General features: G+C 38.0%; 2 protein-coding genes across 3 annotated transcripts in view; both read left to right on the forward strand.

Moving 5' to 3' along the window:
* The window catches only part of insra (insulin receptor a), an 82,850-nt gene extending 79,736 nt beyond the window's left edge, over positions 1–3,114 (forward strand). Inside the window, exon 21 of the mRNA XM_007563810.2 lies at positions 1,561–3,114. Within this exon, the coding sequence (XP_007563872.1) occupies positions 1,561–1,918 (358 nt within the window). The 3' untranslated portion in view covers positions 1,919–3,114. The remainder of the gene's footprint in view (positions 1–1,560) is intronic.
* Positions 3,115–5,388: 2,274 nt separating this feature from the next.
* arhgef18a (rho/rac guanine nucleotide exchange factor (GEF) 18a) lies at positions 5,389–24,547 on the forward strand. 2 transcript variants are annotated; one of them, XM_016677253.1, is made up of 22 exons: positions 5,389–5,738; positions 11,145–11,190; positions 11,800–11,910; positions 12,258–12,352; positions 13,413–13,553; positions 13,799–14,043; positions 15,917–16,042; positions 16,403–16,520; positions 17,425–17,676; positions 17,928–18,004; positions 18,438–18,619; positions 18,787–18,842; positions 19,056–19,235; positions 19,324–19,464; positions 20,080–20,171; positions 20,243–20,338; positions 21,383–21,430; positions 21,532–21,993; positions 22,623–22,938; positions 23,066–23,170; positions 23,744–23,767; positions 23,831–24,547. In XM_016677253.1, the coding sequence occupies exons 4-22, from the start codon at positions 12,274–12,276 to the stop codon at positions 23,959–23,961; spliced, it is 2,871 nt and encodes a 956-aa protein (XP_016532739.1). In that variant the 5' UTR covers positions 5,389–5,738; positions 11,145–11,190; positions 11,800–11,910; positions 12,258–12,273; the 3' UTR covers positions 23,962–24,547. The 2 variants fall into 2 exon arrangements, with proteins under 2 accessions (XP_016532739.1, XP_007563873.1); XM_007563811.2 differs by having other exon boundaries at positions 5,390–5,738; positions 23,744–24,547.
* The last annotated feature ends 727 nt before the right edge of the window (positions 24,548–25,274 follow it).

Below are 25,274 nucleotides of genomic sequence, written 5' to 3' on the forward strand. Positions count from 1 at the left end.
ATGTTCCTGCAATTGAAAATATTAGATTTGAGTCCATAAGAATCTCCTAAAGTCATGGATGAGAGGAGAGATGATTAATGTACTGAGGCGTGGAGCTGCTCGGCCTCATAACAACAAACCATAATTGTTTTGACATGAGCGTGACCCCATTATTGTCGAACGCTCTGTTCTCCTCAACAGGAGCTTTCTTTTGTGTACGGCAGCCATGCATAGTAAATAGAGACCTAAACTCGGTGAATGAGTGCAGCGCAGTGAAGGCAGCGAGACTTGCTCTCATTCAGCGCCGGCTTGTTTCGTGGCAGATTTTCTGTTCGCAGCTTCTCCCTCTGTCGCTGTGAGGGAATAGAGAGGGTTAACGTTTGTAGCCGTCTTCCTCGGAGATGGGAGAGGCCAGTTGAATGGCTGGCTGCAGCAGCTAGTCAACACATTGGCTATGACTGAGGGAGGATCTGCTGCTGGGTCTGTGCTGCGGCGTGGAGCGCTGGCCGAGGATCAGGAGTCTCTGCTGCGCGGCTCATGTTTGTGTGCAAATATGCATGTGGGGATAGCTTTAAGAGCAGCTTTCCAAACAAATAGGAAGGGAAATAAAAGCTTCAACTTGTGTGAAGATGACTGAAAAATGAACAGTGGTTATATCATTTGTTTTTACAGCCGCGCCGCCCCACTGTTCCCCCCTTCGCCGCCCTCTCATGTTGCCGTTCTCCTCTTTCTGCTGCTCTCCACACACACACACACACACGCACGCACGCACGCACGCACGCACGCACGCACGCACGCACGCACACACACACACACACACACACACACACACACACACATATTCCTGCAGCTCTTCATGCTCCCCTCAGGTAATGGAAGAGGACACTGCGTTGTTTTCTTCTTCTAATGGACAAATGATGAGTTTATTCATGACACATGTCCCTACTGTCTGTGGAAACCACATTTTTTAAAACAGAAAATTAGTTTTTCACACTGTTGTCGTCTCAAAGACACCTGTATGTATGGTTTGACCTGCTGTCCGTCTCTGACCTCAATGACTGGCAGCCCCTCCACACACATATACACACACACACACACACACACACGCACGCACAAACACATGCTGCGTAACGGATTTAATCTGGCTTTCATGGACGAGAGGTTAATCTCCAGCGTTCAAGTTAGTCGGTGAATCCTTCATCTACGCTCGCACAATTTGTCCTCACCTACATTCAGTCACTAGCGGCTAAACCCACCTGCAAATCAGCGCGGCCTGAAGGTTATGCAACAGTAGAGTTTTACTCTGTGCACAATCAGGCTTTAAATCAATAAAGATCAATACAGTTGGAGTTTTCTGTGACATTTACAGCAAAGAAACCAACACCATGAGATAATTTAAATTTACTAAAAAAATGATGTTAATTAGACTCGTCAAGGTAACAAAAATATTCTGGACGATAAATTGTCCCAGAATTTATTGTGATAAATGATAATATTGTTTTTCTGAGACAATTTTCAAGTGATATAAAATCCAAGAGCACATTCTCAAACGACAATAAACTTTAAATTNTCGTCCCGCAGACACAACCTGATGCAGATGTGCTGGCAGTACAACCCGAAGATGCGTCCGACCTTCCAGGACATCATCGAGATGCTGAAGGACGACCTGCACCCCTCGTTCCGGGAAGTCTCCTTCTTCTACAGCGAGGACAACAAGCTGCCAGAGAGCGAGGACTTCGACCTGGACATGGAGAACATGGAGAGCATCCCCCTGGACCCGTCGTCGTACTCCCAGAGGGAGCAGTGCTCGGACAGGGACGAGGCGTCCTCCGTGGGCCTGAGGGGCAGCTACGAGGAGCACCACATCCCCTTCACGCACATGAACGGGGGCAAAACCAACGGACGGATACTAGCGCTGCCGCGGTCCAGCCCATCCTAACACATCCCTCGACAACCACGTCCACGCTACAGAATAAAATCTATTTTTGTTCTCATTTTATATATATACATATAGATAGATCACACTTTGATCACTTTGTCCTCAGAAACCCCTCAACACACATCTCAGGACTTTATTTTTCTCTCCAGATGCCACAAACACACACTACAGCGAGTCCACACGCGGACGCCACAAGACACTTTTTGTATTTAAGGACGAACCTCCTGCTTCTCTCTGTTGTTCAAGATTGTACTTTATATACTGTACATAGATATATATATATATTGCCAATGTTGTGCTCGACTGGGTGGATTTTGGATTCAACTGTGAAACAAACTCTTGACAAACAAGAAGGCTGCTAAACCCACTGTCCCTCCTTTTCGTCCAGGCCGCGTCCCTCTTCGCCCCTCAGTCTGTCCCCCGGGTTGCTTCGTTTTGGGGAATAAAAAGTGCCCTTCTCTTTTTGTCTGTGGCCTACATCGGTTGTCATGGAACGGAGTCTTTGAATGCATGTGGATGACGAACTGAAAATGAAACAAAAGAGACTACTGGATGGTCCAAACGATGATCCATCCTGGAACAAACTGATCCACTAGAGAAGCTGGCTGAAGTGGCTTACCTCCTCACACTGCAGTATTCCAAAAATGGCACACAGGATAAAAACACAGGACTTCTTTTGGGTTCTGTTTTGTTTTTTATTTATTTACATGTCTTTTATTTCTGTTTTCCCTCCCTTTTTTCCCTTCTTTCATGTATTTGAGTTTTCACATCTACAGCTGAAGGATATTTAAACAGTTTTTTTTTTTTCAGAGACATGTTGGCAAACAGGTTCGTCAGATTTACCAATAGCTGCTTTGTTGGTATATTTTAGTGGGTATAGAAGTTAAGAAATATAAATATATATATATAAATCTTATATTGATGTTTTTGTACATAGATATGTTGTCATTCTTGAGGTATTTTCGGTTAGATAATGTTTTTACATGTTAGTCTCTTTTGTTGTTTTTTTTTCTAATCCAGAAAGTCATTTACTAATTTGCTTTTTTTTTCTGACTTGTGATCAACCAACAGCACTTGGTCTTTTTACAGTGTGATGCCCAGGAGGAGGAGTGTTTGGTGTCTCCAGCTTTAAAATGTCTGCCCATCTTATCAAGATCAAAATAAAAATAGTGCTGTAAATAATGCAGCAAGGTGCATTTGTGACAAATGTGTTTTTTTTCTTCTTCTTCTTTGCATACCTGTTGAGACTTTGAGTTAATTTGCTACACAACTTTTTACAAAATATGTGATTGACTGGTTTTACCTTACTTCAAGAAGACTTGCTAAGCCTGGCAGTCATTCATCCAGCAGCCCGTTGTGTTTTTGAGTTAAAAAATGTTTAATTTGAATAGGAAAGTTGAAAATATCACTTGATAATTATGTGTTATTAAAAGATTGGAAGATTAATACCTGAACACCAAACTATAAAATCTTTAAAAATGCAAACATTTTAAAAAGACCTAAATAAATAAGCAATGCTAAGCCTGGTGGGGGCACAAGTACAGCCTGGTGGCCCGCCAGGCTTATAATACACCGGTGGAAATCCTGTGTGTTGTTATTATTAATCCCGGGGCTTTTATGATTTTATTTCTGGTTTTATTTGAGATTGATTCTAGCTGCCCTTATCTAGGACGTTAATGTTACTTCCAGTCAAAAAGAAGCAGCCATCATCCATTGTCCATAACAGCTGGTTCATATCTCTAGGAGAAGCAGGACACACTATGGTCAGGTTGCCATGGCAACACAGAGACGCACAAAGCAGCCATTCACACACACTCATCTAAAGGACAATTTAGAGAAACCAATTAACCTACTCTGCAAAAAACACAAAATCTTACCAAGTACTTTTTGGTGAAATTTCATGAAAAAATAACTTTTCAGCACGATATATGAGCTTGTTTTAAATCAATAATTCTTATAAGTGAAATAATTTCCCAGTGGAAAGATATTTTTCCCCCCATATTATAAACCATAATGTCTTGTTTTCCTGTTGGATTATGTAACTTTTTCATCCATTATTTATGTAAAACAACCACCTGTATCAGGGCTGTCAAATTCATTTTTGATTTGGCCCAAACCAAGATCTTGAAGGCTCTTAAAGGGCTCATACTTTCATGATATTTGGCAAGAGGTCAGACTGGGGGGGTAATTCCTCATTTCTTAGAATAGTCACTCCTGGTAGGACTTCGAACTGGCTTTAATAATTTACATTTTCTTTTAATTTCCTTAATTTTTAAGAAAAAAAACAGTAAAGTAATTATAAAAAGTAAACAATAGCACATGGTAAAACACGCAGGAGGACTCAGGAGTTTAATAAGAATCCCGTATTGAATTGATGAATTTGAGATTTGAATGAAATACTTTAAGAAGTGTAACAGTGCCACCTGCTGTTTAAAACGTAAATAAACACGGTCTTGAATATGATGAAGATAGAAGTGACACGTACACAAAAATCCACTGTTTTTCATTAACAGCAGATTTTACCATTCCAAATTTTAGCAAAGCATAGCGCAGCGAAACACAAACAGTAAATTTTGCATAAAAGTGAACCCCTCTTTAATTAGGACCTAATTTTGGGTTCAATTTTTTAGTATTTCTGAAGAACATTGGCACTTATCCAAAGCTACCCCGGACTTAGTATAATGTGTTTAGCATAATGCTAATTGCTGGAGTTTTCTACACAAAGGAATGCTGATTTTTCATAACAAAAAAAAAAACACATCTATTTCTTCACAGTAGATTCTAACAAGGTCCCATAGCATGACATTCCTGAACAAGCTCTGCACTGGTCGAAATCCAATCCATTAGCTTATTAGTCTTTAAAATATATCTTTAGTACTAGCTGGACTTTTCTTGATGTTCTAAATTATTCAATACATTGTTTATTTGGATGCAATTTTGATTATGGTATTGTCCTTGTGCTTATAAGGCTAATCAGGTTGTTTTGATTAACTTAATTTTTAAATAACCTTGCAAATTTTGGATGTCATATGATGAACATGCATTACAATTTAGCCGTGGCAACAATTTGGAGCAGCTAATTAGCATCTCAAAGGCTTAAATAAGATTTTTCAGTCAGAGGCTTCTTCAGATGTGTTGCGAGATTGACTGCTACTGGTGTTCCGTCTTGCCCACTGCGTAGCAATTCCCTTTTTGAAGAAACATGGATGACATGAGTTACGGCAATGTTTATTTTGCCCTTTTATTTTATTTTATCTTTTTATTTAGGATAAATAAAGATTTTTTTGCATCAAATTGTATCATTTAACTTCAAGTGTTTTGAGATACCTGGGAAAATAAAAAAAAATACAAATAAATTGAATATAAAGTAAACGATACGATGCTTTCAGTACTTTTTTAGGTTTTTAAATGTAAAAATTAGTATGTAATGCTGATTTAATTGCGGTTAATTGGTTGACACCCAAAATCAAGAATATTGAGTAAATAGACAATCGTCTTGCCATAACTCAATGTAAAGAGCGCTGTTCGACAAACATAGGTGCTGCGTTCACTGCCCCTAACGAGTGTTTGGAAAAAGGACGGACTAGAGTGGAGAGGAGGCTGGGATTTCTTTTAAAACACTCCCTTCATCGTCCAACCTACCGTTTTTTTAATGATTTGTGCACTTGTTCCTCCGAAGACATCTTTACTATTTCTTCCTTTCTGTTTAGTTGGATCTGTAAAGAGATCTATTAACTTAACCTTCGCCTGGAAGTAAACAGAAAGTTGCGTTTCGCCTTCGACGCGTCCTCCTCCTACTGCATGCTTTTCCTGCCTCCAGGTAAAGTGACTGCTTTTGTGTTAAAACGTTGTAGGAGGAAAACAGATTGTAGGTAGCTAGCGCTGACAAACGAAGCAGATTTTATTTTTAAACAAAAAAAAAACGTAACGTCACTTGTGTGTTTTCAGTTAAAAAACACAGATAAAATCGAGTGATTTTCATTATTTTTATTTTTATTTTTTTATTGTTTACCCAAACTCGAAATGAGCTGGAGTTATTTAATAATTTAATCAAACTCAATTTATTTTCACCGTTGCGTGTCAGATTTGGTAAAGTTAGCCTTTAACCGTTGGGAAGCCGTTGGGCCACGCTACGGGTTTGCTAGTATCACCTTCTGCCACTCCCGTTTCTCACTCTCATGCTTCAGATCACCTGCCTCCGCCGAGCTCATCTGACACTCAGTCGATGGGAAATGTTATGAATCCAGGTCAGATACCCTCACCTTGGCATTCCTAGCATTCCCATTCCAGTGCAGCGCTTAGTAATCTCGTCCTGCCGTTTCCCATTCCCTCTGTTGTTGTTGCACATGTTCAACATCATTACAGAATAAGTGTGTTTATATTTTCTTGCTAAAATAAATAAATATAGTTTAAAGTTTTATAAACGTATGGTATTCAGTTGGATTTATTTCTGAATTATTTTCGGTGCATGGAAAAAAAAATAAAATCCACAGCAACTATTTGTTTACTCTGGTGGATTGATCCTGCTAAAATCAACAATAAATAAATAAGGAAATAATTGTAACTGTGTATGTTGTAATAACTTGTTTCCATGTTTATTTACACATTTATTTATTTATTTATACAGGAAGTTTGTGTGAATTCTTGGGAGCTGATTGGTTTGTTGACCAATCACAGTAGAGTTTTATTTCCTCATGGTTTTTATTTAATTCTTAAGTTATGTCTTCATTTATTTATGTATTTATTTATTAGTCGTTGCAACAGAATCAGTCCTTCATAAGTTTCAGGAAAGAAACACTAGAGATGAAGTTAAGAAGCAAATCAAAGTTGGTTTAAGATTAAAAGAAAATGTTTCGAGCTTCCAGCATCCGATGGAGAGTTAATCTTGACCTTGAAAATTAATGCAAAATTGCAAAGGCAATTATAATCATAGCAACAACAGTGCATGGTTTAGATCAAGGTGGATTCGGGCGTTATGATGATCCAGTCAAAGTCCAGACCTAAATCCAGATAAATTTCTGTTTCCTTTGTCAAAGAGAAAGATGTCAAGATATGGAAAGCTGGTACAGATATACTCCAACTGAGTTGCAGCTGTAATAGCAGTTGCATTGTACAATACAGTACAAATGCACAACATGTGTAAAAGTTGTAAAATGATTAGAAAACTTGTATAAATATCACCTGCTTTCCTTTTCAGACATAGTTTGTGGTTGCAATGTGACAAAATGTGAAAAAATTGAAGGAATACTTTAGCTAGGCCCTGTGTTACCTTTTGCTGTGATGTGTAATTCAAACGCTAGACCTTGATTTTATAATGATCTCATTTTTGTATAAGATGAAAACATATTTTAGTTCATTAGAAGTTGGGAAGTTGTACTTTTATTAATCTTTCAAATCCATATCATCTTCAAGGTCAAAGAAAGTTCAGTCATTAAGTCAAGGTCAGATTCTCAAACGCATTGTTTGGATTTGAACTCATAAAATACTGAGAAATATTAGTTTGAATTGTTTATGCTCAGAGTAATGCGCCTGGTCTTTTCTGCTTCAACAGTTAAGTTGTGTCTGACACTTTACTCTGATCAGAGTTACAAATTCCCAGCCAAACGATGCCGTGTTCAGTTTGAACTTGAAACTTTGGATTGCTATCTTTAAGTCAACTGACTGGAAAATCTGGAAGCTCCTCCCCAACCATGGCCCGAGAATCCAACATGGCCGCCATCTGCCAGCATTTAGTGTTAAAATTATAAACAGGATCATATCTCTGGAAGTCAGAAAGGGCAATGTCACGGCTGTGTGTTTGAGACGCAGCTCTTTTACCACAAGCCACTACAAAGGGATCCAATTACGGCTTTGCATACCTGTCGTAGTATTGACAGCTATTGTTCGCCGTATTGGTTCCGTAAAATTTGGCATGTTTCTGTGTTGGTTCGTAGTACTGCTGCTGCACAAGAAGAAAGTATGTCAGAGTTTTGCCTCTTCCGCTTCAGCTGGTGTTATTTTCCTCCACAGTTGGTTTTGTTTTGTTATTCTGATTAACGCTAATCTAACTGTTGTTTAGATTTCTAAAGTCCCGTGTTTTATTCTTTTTATATTAAAGTTTATTTTTCAGTATTGATGAATATTTTGTGTATTCCTGATTGTTAGCCATGTGATCTAATTAGACAGCCTCAGGCTGCAGCTGCTTCATAAGTCTGAACAAGACAAACAGATGGAAAAACAAATGAATTAACCACCTTTTCAAACAAGCCTTCATTTTCATCTTGTCTGTTATTAAATTTGTGTCGGTACCCATGGTTTCCCCCAGTGTTTTATAAGCCTGGCAGGCCACCAGGCTTTACTTGTGCCCCCACCAGGCTAAGCATTGCTTATTTACTTAAATACTTTTAAAATGTTTACATTATTTAACACTTTATTGTTGGTATTCACATATTAATCTTCCAATCTTTCAATAGCACATAAAAATCAAGTAATATTTTTAAAATTTCCTGTCAACTGTAAACATTTTCTATCTGAAAAACATGATGGGCCGCTGGATGAATGACTGCCCAACCTCCAGGCTTAGCAAGTTTTCTGGGGGAAACCTTGAGTCTCTGTGTGAGATATTGCATTTTCCAGTCAATCTCAAACGTTTATTCAAAAGTTCCCTACGACTTTAGGATGAGGAGTTGTGAATAGATTTCTTTACTTTTGGACACTGACAGATGCTCAGTGACTTTACGAGTCTACCACATTTAAAGCCAAAGATTGCAGCATGTGTTCATCCATTTATCTTGAGGTTAATAAGTAAACTAACTGTGGTCAAGGCTGTTAAAGGCGAAAGCAGCAGGAAAAGTGCAATGTATAACTGCTGAGCCATTGGTTTCATAATGTTTTGGTGCAACATGAGTAAACTTTGCATGCACACTTTGGGATGTTTAATAAGAAAACCAAAATAGAATATGCACATTGTTCTGCAAACTCTTTGAGATGTCAATGGAAAACTACAAATGAACATTTCTCCTCACAATTTAGGTTGATATCAAAGAGCAGCAATGTAAACAGCCTGGAGTTATGTCATGTAGTGGGTGCATCTTTTTGTTTTGCTGTTATTGCTGTCTTTCTCCTATTTGTGTCCCTATGACAGGACATGATGACACCTGTTACTGATTCGTGTGGGAATACTATGATTATGACCATTGACAGTGGAACTGCTTTCGTGCTAGTAGCGTACTTTGTTTTGTTGTTTTTTCCTTTCTCCATCCGTCCGTCCTCTGCAGCAGACTTGGCCGACTCGCTGGTCTAGTTTTTCTCTTGCAGGGTATGACCTGTAATTCATGCTTCTTGACTCTTTCTCCGCCCAGTTTTGGTGAATCGTAGCAGGTGTGGCTGTGAGAAACAACAAGGGACTGGAAACAGCCACATTGTGGAGAATGACTTAGCATGAAGCTTGGAGGGATGCTTTTTAAAGAAAGGAAAATGATACTAGAGGAAAACGGGCTCTGGCACTTAGAAATATGAAGATGTGTGGTTCCTTCACAGTATGTGTAATATTATATTTGTAATCTAACCCTGAGAAAACCCTCATGTATGCATGAACTGCGCTCAGCATCAGGACACGGATCATTGCTTTGCTGTTGGAGGGCAGGACTTCTTCAAAAGATTATAAAACGGTCTTAGGGTTTGCTTTTACTTTGAAGACCTTATTGAAGCCTTTATCAGCACGGTTTGATATAAAGGTTCTGGTAGATTATATTTATAACTTGTTTGCTGTTGACCACAATTTTAATGGCAGGATTCTTTAAATAATGTTCTGCAAACACACTGGTTCTCACACTGAACCACAGGTAACACTAGTGATACGTTGGCTACCCTCAGTTGTCTTTAGAATAAATCTAAATCAATCAATTTCAAGGTAAATGTGGACAAATGCCACCAACTGCTTTGACAATCAGTTGATAAAGCAAATTGATTTTTACTTCCTCAGAAACATCTCAACAAAAAGTAATTCGAAGGTCACCCAGAACAATCTGAAAACCATAAAACTGGGAATCATCTAGGAACAACATCACAACCAAATTAACGATGTTCCAGCTCCTTTAAAAAAACGATAGGATTGAAGTATCTAAGCTTATATTTATTCTGTATTTGTCTCGCATAAATGTTCCAGATCCTCAAAACTTTAATACCACCATCTTCCTAAAATAATTGTCTAAATAATCTGTTTGTTTTGTTTTTTTTTTTGTTTTTTTATCACAGTGGGGGTAATGTGATGGTTTGGGATGGCTTGGCTTCCTCCAGAACCTGAAAACTCCCTGTAATTTAATGGATGAATTGTTCTGCCGCAAACAGGAATGGCCTAGTCAAAGTATGGACCTTTGCCTTATGTTGAAATTAGTTTGATCCTGGACATTAAGTTTGACAAAAAAGAGTCAAATACTGTTTTCAAGCACTTTGTCTGTGAGCAAGCTAATTGTTTTTGGTAGATCGAGGTAATAATGTATTTTGCGGTTTGCTTTTGTTTACCTTGAAACACCTTTGAAACATTTTCAAAAAGGCTTTAAAGTACTTTGTGCATGTGTGGGAGATATAAGGGGCAAATTGTCCAAAGTTTTTTGTTTTACTTAAACTAGCCCCAAGTTGCCAATGCAAGGCCGCCATATTGGATTGAATTTGGGAGTTTGGTGATAAACCTTCTAACTTTTAACCTTTAACTTTCAACTTCTGAGTAAATTAAGCGCCTAATACTCTGCACCTTTAAACCAATCATTTATTTATTTTGTTATTTAAGCTTTATTGGTACAGCTTGTCCCAGTGAGATTGAAGATCTCATTTACAAGAGAGAGCTCTTTCTTTTGTGCAGTGCCAATGTGTAGGAAAGTGTTTGTTGTTTTCTTAAAGCTGAAAAAGTCCAGTTCTTGTTGGTGTTTAAACGGTCAGAATGGTGGCGCCTGAATAATGTTTCAGAAAAAGCCTGATGAACAATGTCCTGGACTGGTGACCAATAGTTTGCGTTCCTCAATTTCTTTGGTCAAACGTCGGTGTTTATTCTAGGTGTGTCTAACTTTACACAGCTACTGCTTTCCTGAATAAGCTCTTCGATAAGAGGAAGCTTACAACATAAATTATATTTGTTTGTTTTTGTTTGTTCCATGCTTTGCTACTGTTGAATCAGATTGATCGGCATTTTAACATCCCTCTTATGGATGGACTCTTTATTTCATGTTTTTCATTCCTATTTTTTTTTCAGCTTAACTGTGGAAACAGAAGAAAAAGAAAACTTTCTCATGAGAAGGGTGAGTCATTCAAATTGGCTTAAAGCAACAATGAACTACTAATAATTCATGTTTCTTTTTTTTATTTTTGCACCTTTTTGCAGAGATTTTAGTTTAAATGTAAATAATATTGGAGTTTTCTCACTTTGAGTCTAGAACATATTTGTCTAATTGTTCAGCTCCCAGCTTGCTACCACAGGTCAGCTTTGCCCTTAGTTGTATTTTTCCCTTTCAGCTGTTCTGACTTGTGGTGTCACAGTCTGTCAAACCAGTTTCCTTCCCATGATTCTTTCTGCTGCAGCTTGTTTCACTCTCTGCTTACACTCCCTCTTCCTTGGCTCAGATAGTTTATCTGTTTAAAGTGTCACAAGTCAGGAAAATAAGTTTTACTCCTTTAAACACATTTTTTTTTTTAAAAGTGAATAGTTCAGAAAATATAATGACACCAATAACGGCAGTTATTGTTGAGACAGGTTATATAAGCATTGATTAATATCAACATGGATTTTTTTTTCATGTTTTTAAGTGAATGTCTCACCAGTTTACTTTCGGTGTTTATCTTTTTTCCCTGTGTTGCTCTGCTCTCACAGTTTGTTTTTTTTTGTCTCTGTTTGCTGTTCTGGCTCTCAGCTCTGCAGAGAGTTTCTGTCCGTCGCCTTCTAATGGCTGGACAGGCAGTTTTCCTCCCCAAACGTCCAACTCTTCACCAGAGTCCTCTTCATACAGACCAGCAAGCGTGAGGTTGGTTTAAAAATAAAAAAAAAATCTTCATCAGAAACTCAACAACTTCCCGTAAAGATTCAGCGCCTCGGGTTTTTCCATGTGTATTCCGGGCCGGGTGGATGTGTCATCCGAAACATCTGAATTTTAGTCAGCTTTGTTCCACTTGATGGATTTTACTTTGCTCGACACTGAGCAAAGTGCTCGAGCAACATGTTGCAACATGCTGCAACATGCTGCAACATGTTGCAGCATGTTGAAACTGCTGCAACATGTTTCACTAGTTGCAGCAGTATTGAGGTATTCTGTTTTTGTGCTGGCATGTTTTTATTTACCTGGTGAGCCTTTTATCATCGCATGCCATCTAGACCCAGCCGGGCGCAGATGGATGAGACTGAAGGCCAGCGGGTGAAGCCTTTCGCTGATGAATCTGCGTTATTGGCTGAGCCAATCAACCCAGAAGGTCAGTTGGTAACAGATGAAGGTTAAGAGTTATGGAGCCTTTATGGAAATAGTTTATAATGCAAGACAAAGATGGGAAGAATTTAAAAAAGTGATTTCTGTATTGTTTTGATTTAATCAGAGAATTGTTAGTTTTAAATATCATGATGTGGCAAACGTAATGAAATATTTACCCTATAATAGATTGCAATTTAAAAATGTTATTAAATAGTTTTATCACCTGAACAAAAAAATGTAGATTGTCTCGCCTCATTCAGCTTCTGTTTTCTTTAGACATGAATTTGTGCTCTCTCAAGCTCAAGAAAAATGGCATTGTCCTCTTTATTAAGAGATTTTATGACAGTGTGGATTTATATTCCTTCAAACCTAAAAAAAATAAAAATAAATGGTAACACTTTATTTGAAGGGGTGTGCATAAGACTGAGATGCCACCTTCATAAACATGTCATAACAACAGCCATGAACATGAAGGAGTCTTTATAAATGTCTGACTGTTATCATGAAGTGTCATTCGGTAAATAATGACACCTTTAATGCAAAGTTTACACTTTTTATGCAACTTCTAGTGCAACTTTGCTTTAAAAGTGTCATTATTTACTGAATGACACTTCATGACAACGATTATAAACATTCATAAAGACTCCTCCATGTCGTTATGACATGTTTATGACAGTGTCATGTCAGTCTTATGCACGCCCCGTCAATAAAGTGTTACCAAAAAAGTTTTACATTGTCCTTTAAAAAAATTTAGTTTTCTTCCCCTTTTTTTTCTTTGGCATAACTGTTCGTCATCAAGCTTAAAGAAACTGAATTTTGCTTTAAATTTCTGTAGAAATTTTGTGAATTTTATTTCAGGAGATAAACATTTATCTCCTGATAAAAGTCAAAGTTTTTTGTCAGTTTTTTTTCTTTTGTGGAATTTTTTATTTTTTTTTTAATAGATGCCAACTTGCAGAAAGAAGTTTTACATTCATAAGTTCTTGAAAACAACTGAAATCCCTGCTGCCTGAACAGAGTGTGTGAACTATCCCTGTCTGGGTCCTGTCGGTGTGTGTCAGCAGACTCCCATTATGCTGAGCTGCGAGCTGATCTGGAGAGCGACTCCCGCGGTCTGGAGGCGGAGTCCTGGAGCTCGGCTGTGGACCAGAACTACCTGATGTCTCTGAACAAAGAGGCTGTCAAAAGGCAGGACGTGATCTACGGTATGCTGGAACAGACGTTGAAAATGTATGAACTGGGGTGTGTCTTACTCTTCCTGGAATGGAGTCATCTGTCAAACTAACTGCCTCATTACATTACCCTAAAATCGTCTTGCATTTGTAAGAGTCGTGTTGTTCTAGACGATGTGTTTATATAGAAACATTTCTGCCTCCTCTACCCCAAGTTTCAGGCTAAATATTGAGCAAACATCAGCTGCTTAATGTCAAAACCCTTGTCAATTCCCTAGAGTTGATCCAGACTGAGATGAACCATGTGCGAACCTTGAAAATCCTCCTCCACATCTACATGTACGAGCTGAAGAAGTTCCAATCCATCATCGACCTGGAGAAGCTCTTCCCCAGCCTGGAGGTTCTGCTCAGCCTCCACTATGTCTTCCTCAAGTCCCTCAAATCCCGGAGAGATGAGAGTCGGGATGAGGACAATCCAAACAACTACTACATCACAGAGCTGGCGGATGTCCTCATCTATCAGGTAGGGCAAAGGGCCGGTCCTGAATAACCGTCATGGAAATTTCTTTAAGAAAATAACAAAATCTGTCAGGGAGTTTGGTCTATTAGCTGTGATTTGTATAAATATATTGTGTTTATTCTTTGTCTGCTTCATGCTGTTTCTACTCACCTACACATTTCCACCCTTATGTTTCTGTTCATGTGATGTTTATAAGATAAAAGTGCAGATCGTGCCGTCTCTGATGCGGGTGGGTTCGCTCCAGAATGCTGGAATAATTGCATACAATTCAGTCTTTTTATGTTTTATGTTGTTAATTTTTTACAAAAGTTAAAAACAACTAAAAATGCACTGACCAGATTTTTATGGTTGATTTACTCTCTGCTAGCTATCTCAGAACAGCCCAAGATTTCATATTTTTCTTTCTCTCCATGCGTCTTTCTTTCTGTTTTGCAGCTTAGAAAATAATTTCTCACTGTAGGTTGTTCACAAACAAGACAGAAAACATGGCTCCTCCTTCCTGAACAGGACAATGACTAAATGTTACACTTGCATCTAACCTGATGAACAGATGATCATGCCGCCTTCAGCCATCTTTGTTACACCCAGAACGGGTGGAGGCTCTCAGTTCTGTTTGATATCTTGCCGCAGTGGGTTTGAGATGTGCCTTTAACACACCAACATGAGAACCTTTGTTGATTTTCTATGATCTGACATAAGGTCTTTGGGTTGTTGCCTTAAATTAATTCACAGTTGATGCTTTTTTTAAGCCAAATTTTTGAGTTTCCCATTTGTTAATCATGGGCCATGGTTAAATCTGAACATGTAGGGAACCTTTACAGGCTGTATGCACAATATTGGATTTTTGGTTGATATCCGATATGCTGATATACTAAAACTCATTTGGCTGATAACCAATAACAGTATTATCGATATTTTTTTTCTATACCTACTTACTGAAATTATATGGTTTCTCTACTGTGGAGTTAATATGCTGCATTATCTTTGTCATTTTAACCTTCTGCCAAATGCAAATACGGAAGCTAAAAATAATGTAACCCTTTCAACTTGTATTATGTTTAATGTCAAATTTATTCATAACATCTGCTCTCTCTAAGATAATGACAAGATTCAAACAATGCAAACTGGTAAATCTTCATAAAACTAAACTCAAATTGATGAAAACCTTCAGTACTTATCAGCTTCTTATGACGTTGTGCTGCAGGCATCACTGACGCTGGTTTATCATGTAAAATCTACACCTTTTGTATTAGTGAATTATTTTGATGGAAAATTTTTCCGATATTAAATTTTACAACTGATATCGTCCGAATATCGTGCTTCCCTACTCTATATGAAAGCTGTGAAATCGATTGCATTTTGTTTTTGATCACAGTTTTCAGCTTTCGACAAAATAATGTAGTAATAATAGAAGCCTCTGGGTTTTTTCTGTAGATTTTCTGTAAAATACAAGCAAGTTTTCAAGTTTGTGACTTTGATATTTAACCGAATTTCTGACTTTGATCTAAAAGTCAAATGCTGAGAGCAGCTTAGTTCACTCAAAGATAAGCACATCCTCGTCTTTTGGTCATCTTGCCAGGGTTTTACCTGTGAATAAAACATTAAAACTGACCTCATTTCTGAGCTTCATCACTAAGACGAAGAGCAAATCATAACATTTTGCTGGTAGACTTTACATTTCAAGTGGCTGTTTGTTCTGCCTACTGCAGACTGTGTGATTTGACTGAGTGGCAGGTGAAAATGTGTGAACTACGTTTTGTTCAGGCATAAATAAAATATGTTTCTGAGGGGTTTCTATGTGATATTTTGTTTTTTTTAATTTCCCATAAACCCAGAGATTAAGACGGAATCGGTAAGCTCTCGTTTTTGGTGTCAGTTTTCAGGTAATCTGGGAATACAGATGGCGACGGGTTACGGCGACTTTTGCAGCCATCACAGCGAAGCTGTCAGCTACTACAAGGAGCAAATGCAGAGCAACAAGACGCTGCAAATTTTGATTAGAGTGAGTATTTGACACTATATGCAGTCTTTATTTAAAAAACAAAGACCTGTCATCCAAACGGCTTCTTCAATATTAAAACTGTGATTTTATTATTTATTTCTGTCTGAAATGTAGCCGGTTTGTCAGTGGAGAGTCTGCAGAGGTTGAGCTGAAATTAGGAAAGAAAAATACAGATTTTAAACAACTTATATTAAGCATAGACTTAACCAAAATACATCTATGATGTTTAAATTCAGCAAAGTCTTCACCAATCAACAAGCGTATGGAGATGTTGGCAAGTTTAAGTGATAATAAATACTGTATAAGATAATATATTTTATGAAGTTGGTTTAAAAACAAAACACTTTTTGCTGTTTACAGAAAATCGATCAGCTGCCTCTGGCGCGAAGATTAACGATTCCTGAATGTTTCTTGCTGGTGACTCAACGCATCACAAAATATCCGGTTCTGTTGGAGCGAATCATCCAGAACACAGACGGTAAAGGATCCCTCCCCGATCCATTTATCTGCTACCTTCTTTCAGTTCTGGTAAAAACCAGAGTTTCACTGAGAAATGTAAACGGGAAATGGTCAAAATTCTGCTCCATCGGACCTTTGCATGCATTGTTTTATAGATCCAATACTCGGAAATTATACTTATACATTCTCATTTCAAAGTCGGCATTTCAACATGGCGACGCACATCAACATTGTTTGGAATACCTCTTATAATCGTTTTAACCTTTACTTTCTGTAAGCAAACACCACCTTTAATGGTGCTCAGTTTAGAGTTGCAGGCGCTACTCTTACATGTGTGTCTTGTAAAATAAACATGTTTCCACCATAACTTACTGCTGTCTAACCAAGAAGCTTCCTAACAAGTCGCAACTGGAGGTAGTCGGAGTTACTCCCAGTTTTTTGGTGGGAAATCTGACTTCGTAGGGCGTTCCAGTTGATTTTTTTTCCAACTGGGAAGTCAGAATTTCCCTGTTCTGAATGTAACTTGAATGCAGCGCAAGCATTGCCAGGTCTCACTAACAACACTCTTGGGTGTAGATGCTGTTACAGAGTGATACATGCTCAAAATTAGACATTACCAGTATTGGCAAGGTGCTTAAAATGAAGTCATGATAACCACAGAGGTTGAAGGGAACTGTCTAATTTAATGACCACCTGTGGCCGGAAAGCCTAAGAAAACTATTTTCACTTCTGTTTCACTTATATTCCTTCAGTTTAGCCCCTAAAGAGAAGTCAGAATTGGCCAAATCCTGGTATTTGTCTTTTCAAGCGTCAAAAATTCCAGCGATAAGAAATTAACCACACAATTCTTATTGGTGCTTCGGTCTTGAAAATATTTTTTTCTCTTAATCGGTTGGTAATTTATTTTGTACTGCTTCTCACAGCTGACACACATGAGCACAGGCAGCTGGAGAAAGCTCTGGAGCTGATCAAGCACACCATCTCCCAGGTGAACACCCAGGTGAGTGAATTTGGGAAGACCGCTCGCCTCAGAGAGATCATTAATCGACTGGAGCAAAAGACTCAGGCCAAGCTGAAAGATGGCCGCGGGTTCTGGAGAGACGACCTGAGGCACGGCAACAGGACGCTGGTGCATGAAGGACCCCTGACCTGGAAGTTGTCCGGTAAACAAAAAGGTTTGTGATGGACTCTGGCCTCCGTCTTAGAAGTAAAAGACGTGTGTTTGTATGAAAAGGTGTTTATTTTAAACTTTCAGTTTACTGGTCAGTATGCTGCTGTCTATGACCAGGTACAATGTTTGTTTTTCTGCTAGATAACATTCAAATGAGTGTGTAAAATGTAAAGAATTCATTCCTGAAACTTGTCTCCAATTGCAGCACTGTCCGTGTCTTTTTAAATTTTCATGCTGTTCTCTTTTCCCCTGCAGAAATTCATGCTGTGCTGCTGTCAGATATGCTGCTTCTGCTACAGGAAAAAGATCAGAAGCTTGTATTAGCTGCCATGGTGAGTCCAAAACTATTCACAGAAAGCAAAAATATCACAACTATCTGTCATCCTAAGATTGCCTATATGAGGCAATCTTAGGAATTGCTTAGTAAATTAGCGCTGTAGAATTAGCAGACATCCAGAAAAATTAAAGTTTTAACGTTAGCAAAAATGCTAACGCGTTAAACCAAAAAGAAAAATGTCTGTGGATTGTCAGAGTTGTGCTCACCACTGGTAAAATGAAAAACAAGAATGAAGGAATCTATAAGGGGTCAAATACTTTTTCACTGCACATTAAAACCTTAATTTGAGCAGATGTAAAGTCACAATGACAGCATTTTTAAAAACCAAGCTGGAGTCTATTAAATCTGTGCCACATGTCGGATCTGAGTTGTTATAATGAAGGCTACATCCCAATGTAAACAGAGGACATTATCGTTGTCTCTTGCAGGATAGCAAACCGCCAGTCATCTACCTGCAGGGAGTGATTGTGAGGGTAGTGGCCATGGAGGAAAGAGCCATGTACGTCATCTGTGCGTGTCCCTCCGGCTCGCCAGAAATGTACGAGCTCCACACGAGCTCCAAAGAGGAGTGCAAAACCTGGATGGACCTCATACACAACATGGCAGAAAGGTGAGAGGGACAGAAGTAGATCTTAAGATGCTGAATTGTTAAAGAATAATTAATAAATTGAATATAACTTCATCAGATAAAAGTTAAAGCATCTCTGTTTCGAAAGATGACTATTGCTTCTTTGTCGCTTTGAAATAAAGTCTATCGGTGAAATGTTTGTGTTTCAGTTGCAGAGACAATGAAGTGCACAAAGAAATGGTTACTAAACTGCAGCAGTATCAAGGTAATACCCCTGAATTTAGATTACACAGATCCTACCTGTAACCCAAATACCTGATTAACTTTGGCAAAGAATATTAAAATGGTAAATATCTGGAAAAAAAAAATCCAAGCAGTTTTTCTATTTTTGCTTTTTACCTAAATAGTAAGAAATCTGTATTACTTTGTGTTTACATTTGGTGAATTAAAGATGGATCTGTTTGGCTCTACTTTTCAGATAAGTTGCAGAAAAGAGACGAGCAGATAAAGAAAAGTCTGGAAAAGAAACAGGAAATTTTTGCTGAACTTTATCATGACGTGTTGGGTCAGAAAAGCCTTTACAACGGGCTGCTGCTGCGAGGCGATGCTTCTGACCTCCAGGAGGGGGAGACCTTGTTGAATGGGGCCATCGAAGAGGGTAAGACCAGAAAAACTACAGTTAAAGTCGTCTCTTCAAGTAGAGAGATTAAATAATGTTTGTTTGTTGGTTTTTCTTTTGTCTGCAGTGGAAAAGTTACAGACCCTGCTCTTTATGATGATTAAACATCCAGCCACTCCTGAGGGGGAAATTGAGACACAGCAAAGTGTCAGGAGGGCACAGACCTTCAAAGGCTCTCTGGATAATCTGATAGCTAAAAGCATGAAATGTAAGTTTGTTTTTAGTAAGGATAGACCTTCTCACTTGAAGCTAGATGTTTATTATAATCTATAATTTTTTTCTAAGTTTAGATCAGATTGAAATGTTTATGCTTTTTGCCAAAATTCAGGACATGTCTCTGTTTTTGATGTCACATCTCATTTATTTTTATGTTTCTATGATGTTAAAGCCTGAAATATGTCCACCAGTTATAATGCCACGATGTTACAATCTGGGTTTTAATAAATTACATAAAGATTTTAGTTTGTAAACTTCTGAAAATAAAATATTATTTAAAACATCTTCACACCTTTCTGTGGCATTTAGCAAATGCAAATAATGTATTTAATATTTCTGACCTAAAACAGAAAAATTTGGACATATGTGCTGAAACACACCTTGAAAATGTGCATTTAGATACTTTATCATACCGCTGACTTCTTCTTTTGAGGATTTTCTTATTTCTGTCATTGCACCGTGCCCCAAAGTAGCTCTGGCTGGAGAAATTAAATCATTGACTGATTTATTCCTTAAGATCTCTCTCTCTCTCTCTCTCTCTTAAGATCTCAAAAATCACAGGAGTTTTTCTTTTTCAATTGATTATTTTGTTGTAATGTTTTGTCAGACGAAGATGCAGCTGAGAAGGTGCAACGCAGATACAGCAGCTGTGACCTTCTGCTCAAGAACATGTCGATCTCTGAAGACCTGGGGAAGTCTGTAAGTGGGACGCATGTAAAAGATCTAAACTGGACGTTCAGTTTTTATACATTTCCTCTGTTCTGTTCCAGACTGATGATGATGATGATGATGATGATGATGATGAAAGTGGATCCCACCCAAAGCTGCTCTGTGGTTCAGCCTTCGGTGGATTCCCTGGGACAGCGGTAACTCCACCATGATGGCAATAATAAACTGTATTTAAAAAGGGACGGTGTACGGCTCAAATATAAATGTCCCCTTTAATGTTGACAGGTTACAAAATACTATAATAGAATGAAACACACACACACACCATCTGATCCATTTTTAACACATTTTCCAAATTGGATTTCACAAACATGCCTTGCAATTGTTGCCATACCTTTTAAAGTTTCTCTTTTTAGTATTTTTACTGGCAGTTTAATGTGAAAAACCAACAAAAAGTTTTGGAAAATTATAAAGTGAAAGAACATATATTTACATCTGTTTTCTTTTACAAATAATAAAAGTAAAAGTCCTGTCCATCTGCTTCCACTTTGTGGAAAATATTGTATCGAAATTACAGATTTCATATTAAAGGAAGAGCTTCTTTGAACATTAAGTTTCAAATATTGAGGTTTCTCTCTCTCTCTACGTCCCACAGGAGTTAATAAATTTGCTTAAAGTGATAAAAAAAGAAATAATTTTTTTGTAAATATAGATATTTTAATGTAATTATTTTATTGAATTTCCACAACAAAATGACACTAAAAGTACAAGTAATATTTATTAAACCTATTTTTTTTGTCTTTAGGTTGGAAAGTTTTTGTTTTGTTTTTTACATTGGTTTTCATAATATTACTCTTTTTGTAAAGGTTTCATGTTTTTTTTTTTAATTTATTTTTAAACCTAAAATTTGAAATAAAATGGCAGTTCTACAAAATTGACAACAAACTTATTATAATAGATATTTATCAATTTATTTCTTCAAATCATACTACGATCCTCTTGCTTATTTCTCTGATTCCACTGGTTACGCTTGTTTTTGTTTTTCTTTTTCTCGTTGGTTTTTAAGAGAAATCTGAATAAAAGAGCAAAGTACAAAACTTTGCCACACATGCATCACTACAATTTCACTTCACAACTTTGTGTTAATCTGTCACATAAAGTGTCAATAGAAGTAGGATTGTAAAGAGTTTAGGAGATGTGACTGTACGTTCATAAACAAAAGTTTCACTGCTGCTTTGCAGGTGTTTGATAGCGTTCAGTCGCTGGCGCAGAAGCTCTGCAGCTTACAGGCAAGTCGAACCTCACAAGGCCACAAATGGAATCATGTACAGTTTAAAAACGCCGTTATATTTCTATTGCAAATAAAATATCAGCGCTTTGATTCGTGCAGGCCGTCATCGCCCAGCAGGACAGCAGGATCGAACTGCAGAATCTCTTCTGGTCAAAGAGCAAGCTGCCCGTCCGCAGCAACGCCAACGCGCTGCTTGAGAAGGAGAAAGAGCGCAACTTGGAGAAGCAGAGAGCAGAGCTGGCTAAGCTGCACAAGCAGCAGAACCAGCATCGAGCGGAGCAGCAGCGCTGGGAGAAAGAGAGACAGAAGCAGCAGTTGCTGATGGAAAGTCAGAACGCCAAGATGCAGCAGCGGGAGGAGGAGTGCAAGATGATGGAGGAGAAACTAAAAGAAAAAGAGCTGAACCTGAAGCAGAGTCAGGAGACGTACCAACAGGACCTGGAGAATCTGAGGGAGACCACACAGAAACTGGACAGGGAGTGGAAGATGATTGAACGGGAAAAGGAACGTTTGGAAAAGATGAAGGCAAAGCTTGTCAACCATTATGACGATCCGACATGGGTGAGAATAAAAGAGAAAATCACATCCATCATTCATCTCATGTAAATATACTCAAGATTTGTACTCAAGTAAAAGTATCACTACTTCAACATATTTTTACTCAAGTAAAAGTTAAGAGTATCCATCCAAGAAATGACTCAAGTAAGAGTAAAAAGTATTTGGTAAGAAGGCGACTCAAGTACTGAGTAACTGATCAAATCATTTCATATTTAAGAGTTACAACGTCAGACAGATCAAAATATAAAGTTATTTGGGAATGTTGGTATGAAAATAATTTATATAAATGACATAATTACAAAATGACAAAATCAGGCAAAAGAAATACATTTCCCAATCAATTTCTTTTGATGTAAATCTTTAAAACCGGCTGTCAGTGTGTTTAAGTCTGGAGAATCTTTTTCTTCATTCAGTGAAGTTTCTCTCAGTGTCCAGAAATTTTACTCAAGAGTGGTGAAACTTCATAATACAATTATTGAAGTAAAGGTAAAAAGTACACCGCAGTAAAAATACTCCTCAAAGTACACTTTTTCCCAAACGTTACTCAAGTAAAAGTAACTAGTTACTACTCAACTCTGGTTGTGTTCTTCATGATTTTAACATCTTCCTCACATTGTCCTTTCTTTTCCCAGTCTCCGGCGCTCTCCACTGCCCCATCATTCAGGAGCAGCATAGTAAACGGAGCAGGGACTCTGACCCCAGTTCCCAATCCACTGGTCTTTACTAGTAACTCTCCTGACCCGGCAGAATCTCCTCCGCGGGTTCCTCCCCGGAGCACCAGCATCAGAATGAGCAGGCAGATGCTGCCGGTTCAGTTGATGAGCACCACCAACCAGGTGCAGACCCCTGTGGAGGTGCAGCAGAAGATTCCCAGGAAGCTGGCGGCCGAACCCAAAAAGAAGGAGAAAACCAAGTCAAAGCGCTCCCACAAGAGAGCCCACAGTGCAGGTCAGAAACCCCAAATTATTCATTTGGGTTAGTCGTTTTAAATGTTTATTGTGTGTTATTAGCAGTCTATAAGCTGCAGATACTTTCTGTCTATTGAACATCATTCTTGTTTGTTTTCTTCCTCCAGCCAATATAGATGTAACCCAGGTGATCCCGATCCGGGTGATGGGGAAAGACAGTGGAAGTCTTAAAGCCCAAATGAGCACAAGTCCAAAAAGAGTCTTAAGTGCAGGTATGAACCTAGAGAAACTTTTCCAAAATGTTAGAAATTTTTCCAAAAATATCAGCTTTGCCACAACTTCTGATGTCATTTTTGTAGATTTTCTCTAACATTAATATCATTTTAGTTCTTTGTTATCCAATTACCTTCATGGATGCACCGATCCACTTTTTTCACTTTCAATACCGATACAGATATCTGAAGTTTACATCGGCCGATACGATCCGATACAGAAAAACTGTTCTGAACTGACTTAAAACATACACAGACACAAATGTACTGAATTACAAATTTGCTTGGTAACGCTGCACTCGAGGGGTTTATCTTACTTTGCCAAAAGTATAAACGTAATGATGCACAGTTTTATAAATTCTGTCATAAATAAATCTAATATCCTGCCTTTAAAGGAGATGCCACCTTAAACTGTTCTGCTTGTTGACTTTAAGTAGCTTTAACAACATAATTTATTGTAATGAAGTATAAATCACCAGTTTAACTTGAGCAGTAACTACATTAGTGGATGTAATTTCATGTTTTGTATGCTGCAGGGAAGTATTTTAAAGCTTTTCTCCCCTCCTCCCTCAGACACCTTCAGGACACCAGGATCTGGTGACCTGAAGCCCAGATCCTGGTCACCACCTTCAGGATCTGGTCGGCTTCCCAGAACGGCTTCCCAGAACGTGAAGCCGTCTCAGTCGCTCATCGCACCGAAGTGGAACAACGTTGGTTCTCTTCCACCGCGGCCTCCTCCCTTCCCGACAGACATAAATACGACAGAACAAGAAAAGGTTATCGTTGTTTAACGGAGGAGTTTGGATGTGAGCAGCAGGAAGAGATTTTTAATCCAGATGAGAAATCCTCGAAGAGTTGCACTTTTGCCAAAAAAAAAAAAAAAAACAATCCAAAAAGTTTGGCCTTTTGTAATTATGAAAAAATATATATTTTAAATGATTATTTTAATACACAAAGACTCTGACCCAAAGTTTATTTTTATTTTAATTAAACTCTTAAGCTTTAACTTTAACAGCTGTAATAATGTGTGTACAACTTTGGTTCAACAAGTTTACGTCTGTAAATACAAAGATCTTCAGGCTTCTGCTTCTCAGTTTGTGTACAAATTGGTCCGACTTGTTCTTGAAAATGAACAATCCATGTAGATGGAAGCAGTTTGTGCAGACTGAGTTTTCACACAGTATTGACAGATATTTAAAGTTTCCGACAAACGCGTTTGAGTTCATAACAATTCTGCCTCTGACAGCCTGATCATGTTTTGGTATCATCATGTTGTTCCTGGTTGAAACTTTGTAAACATGAACTGGTTTTGTGTAAAAATGGTCAAACGTCAACTGAACGGCATGCAATTAAAACATTTTAAATTAAGAACTCAAATCAATGTGAAGCTGCTTTCATGATGCATTATTTTGATATTTTATGCACCTTTTCGTCTTCCACAATGAGGCCAAGCTCACATTTTCCTTTTTCATTTTATTTAAACCGTCAGAAGTGCAGGGAAATCAAAAGTAGACTTTATGCGTTACCGTTATTGAACTTTTATGTAATTTAATGGAACACTTGTGGTTGTATTATATTATTTATTCAATAATCATCCATTCATCCAGTGATTATTCAACAGTTTTTTCTTCTATCATCCCTTTATTCTTGCATACATTCAGTTCAAGAATATTTTATTGATCCAAAAGAGAAATTAAATGTCGTAACCTATTAATTCAAATTATTCAAGTTATTGATGGCTGTTGGTGGGTAAGATATTTTGTAGCAGTCTGTATTACAGCAAATTTGAAGAAGCCTCTGACTGAAGACACTGTTTTCCCAACATTCTCAACATCCTATTTATGCTGCGTTCACACCAAACACAATTTGAGGGGCGTCTAATTTACGTTCAAAGTTTCGAGCATCTAGTGTGGAATGATTTGAACCGTTTTAAGTGTCGGGTGTGTCCGACGCTCCACATAAACTTTGAATGTAAACCAGAAGCACCTGATGCTCAAAACACGTTTGAGCAATGGTGAACGCACCATTGCTCATTATTCCTCTATATTTCAGTTATCCATCTATTTATTCTTACTAATCAAACCCTCCATTTGTTGCTCCGTCA

Source organism: Poecilia formosa, unplaced genomic scaffold (assembly GCF_000485575.1).
Source record: "Poecilia formosa unplaced genomic scaffold, Poecilia_formosa-5.1.2 Scaffold151, whole genome shotgun sequence".
In the NCBI taxonomy this organism is placed as follows: domain Eukaryota; kingdom Metazoa; phylum Chordata; class Actinopteri; order Cyprinodontiformes; family Poeciliidae; genus Poecilia; species Poecilia formosa.